Source organism: Carettochelys insculpta, chromosome 7, assembly GCF_033958435.1.
Source record: "Carettochelys insculpta isolate YL-2023 chromosome 7, ASM3395843v1, whole genome shotgun sequence".
In the NCBI taxonomy this organism is placed as follows: Eukaryota; Metazoa; Chordata; order Testudines; family Carettochelyidae; genus Carettochelys; species Carettochelys insculpta.
The window spans coordinates 49085001-49087500 of NC_134143.1; the positions used below are offsets into that span (position 1 = coordinate 49085001).

Here is a 2500-nt window from a genome sequence, read left to right on the forward strand (position 1 = left end):
TGCTGAGTTGTATGATGTTAATCATCAAATTACATGCTGACTAATGAGTGATGGTCTAAATTGCAGGCTGAGTAATGAATAGATGGAGGCAGTTCTTATTAGTCTCAGAAAACCCATTGATTTATGTAGCACCATGCACCATGGAGTTACTCTGCTGAAAACGATATCTACATCAAGAAGTAATATACTCTAATAAGTATTTTCATCTTAACTCTAGTCCTTGGGCCTCCAGGCTCAGTTTTTGTTTGAGTCAGGCAGAGCTATAATAAAGCCCTATGACTCCTTATAAAGCTTGTTAAACACAATGTGTGCAGTCTAACTGAGTCAGGATCATGATTCATGCACTGTACACAGCAGCATGTGCTGTTGATTTATGACCAAGCACAGTTCATAGTCAAAATTACAATTTGAGGGATAAAAAGATTAATTACTATTTGTGGCCTGCAATTTCATGAGGCTAGTGGATTGCAGCTGTAGAATGATAGTGCTCTACATCAGTTTGTAGTCAGCCATTCACAGATTATTAAAGCTTTGCAAGATTAAGTGCTCCTCCTGCCTGGTTTGTGCTCAGGCAATATGCTAGACAAAAAAGGACCACAGGGATAAATCTGAAGCTAGCAATAGCTGGACATATGTCATAATTGCCAGTTTCCCATAAATCCACAGCCAGTATAGAAACCAGTCCATGATGCAGACATCATATCATGACTGTAGTGATTGCTATATATGGCTTCAAGACCTGTAACTTTGTTACTGCACTACCATTTTAGCAATATATTTGGCAATCCTTTTACTTTTCACCAGTCTATTTATAACCAAAAATAATAATTGCTTTTGTATGCAAAACAAAATCTATTTTTAGGGATAGATTTTAAAAATTAGGATGGGGGTGTGATGGTTTTTACATTTCTTTGTAAATTTGTTGATACCTGTATCATCTAGAGATAATGATTAAACTGACAAACAATTCTGTTTATGTTTTAGCCCTTAATGAACCTACTATAGATTATGGCTTTCAAAGGTTGCAGAAAGTTATTCCTCGACATCCAGGTGATCCTGAAAGGTTACCAAAGGTTAGTATCCAGGAGTATTAATTTATTATACTCTTATCAATTTAGTATTATCAAGGGTATCAATTTATACTCTGCATCTTTATTTATTGTAAATGTCTAAGTGGTATAATGTATTATTTATGATTAGCAAAAGTAGCACTGTATAAGAAGCACTCTCTCTCTTTCCATAGACACACACACACTCACACAGAGACAATTGCTGTAACTACTGGCATGCAACATATTATTTAAAAACCCCAGCAACTAATTTTTAAACTTGGTATATGTTTCATGGCACTTCTTTGCCATCAAGTTAATCAGCAATTCCTGAGTTTATATTTAATCTCTGCAGGACAGTATTTTTCAAGAAAGGAAGGAATGGATTTTCTGATACAAATATTTCGGATTCTACAAGAGGGACATAAACTTCCTGCGTAATGAAATAGTTCAATTAAACATTTTCCACTCCAGTAGCTTGTAGTGATTTCAATCTAAGCAGCCCCACTCTGATCTGTGATTATTTGACTCTTGTTTTCCTTTCATTTTCTAAAGCTCGATTCAGTTTAATCTTTTGTTTACAAAGCTTTTGTTATAAGTCCCTGACTTAGCAGGCTAACAAATGAAGTCCACATATTAATATCTAGAGGGAGTTTTCATTTAAATTCAACAAAGACAAAAGCTGCCTGTGTTGTTTATGCACATGACACATATCACAGAAATTTCATTTTGATGTAAAACATTAAAGATAAGTCATGCTTATAATTTTTCCTTTTCTTTGATATAATTTTGTCTTTTCCTCTTGTAGCGCAGTGTCTGATTTTCAAGGCAAACTTGAAAATACAAATGATAAATGAAGTCATAACATTATGACTGATTATTTTATATTCTATTGCTGTATGCACCAAGTCTTGACCACCTCTGAGTTTTATTAACACAATAAAACCTTTTTAGACATTACCTTTTAATGCTCAGCATGAACATAAGCAATATCATTAGGTTTCTCTTTTAATTTGTGAACATGCTAGCAACTCATATCAGATATTCACTGTTAGAATAATTGGAGACACTCTGAAAGATTTTTCAAATGCAGGGCATTTCACTTAGGGGTTTTTGTTCCTGAGGGCTGAGTTCCAACAGAACAAGTTTTACCTCAAGAAGAACCAGAGCCATCAAATTCATTACCCATAGGGCTTTTGCTTCCAGCATTTCAATCTCTGGATTGATATATGTATTAATGATATTGTTGCTTCTTAGCCTCCCATATAGGGATGTTGTTGTAACAGCCAATTTCAAAGGAAATGAAAGTGTGTGAAAATTGGATTATTTGGAAGAGGGAGCAGATTTTAAGAAGGGGTGCACCAGAAGGCCTCTATCCTGCAAAGGCTTATATATGTCAAATTTTACAATTGTGGATAGTTCCACTGACATAACAGAACTTCCAAGATAAA

The 2500-nt window shown here is 34.7% G+C and overlaps 1 protein-coding gene across 5 annotated transcripts in view; it reads left to right on the forward strand.

The window, feature by feature from the left end:
* The window catches only part of EBF3 (EBF transcription factor 3), a 150890-nt gene that overhangs the window by 131896 nt on the left and 16494 nt on the right, over positions 1 to 2500 (forward strand). For all 5 annotated transcript variants that reach the window (XM_075000451.1, XM_075000454.1, XM_075000452.1 and 2 more), the window contains exon 11: positions 985 to 1073. In XM_075000451.1, the coding sequence (XP_074856552.1) occupies positions 985 to 1073 (89 nt within the window). The remainder of the gene's footprint in view (positions 1 to 984; positions 1074 to 2500) is intronic.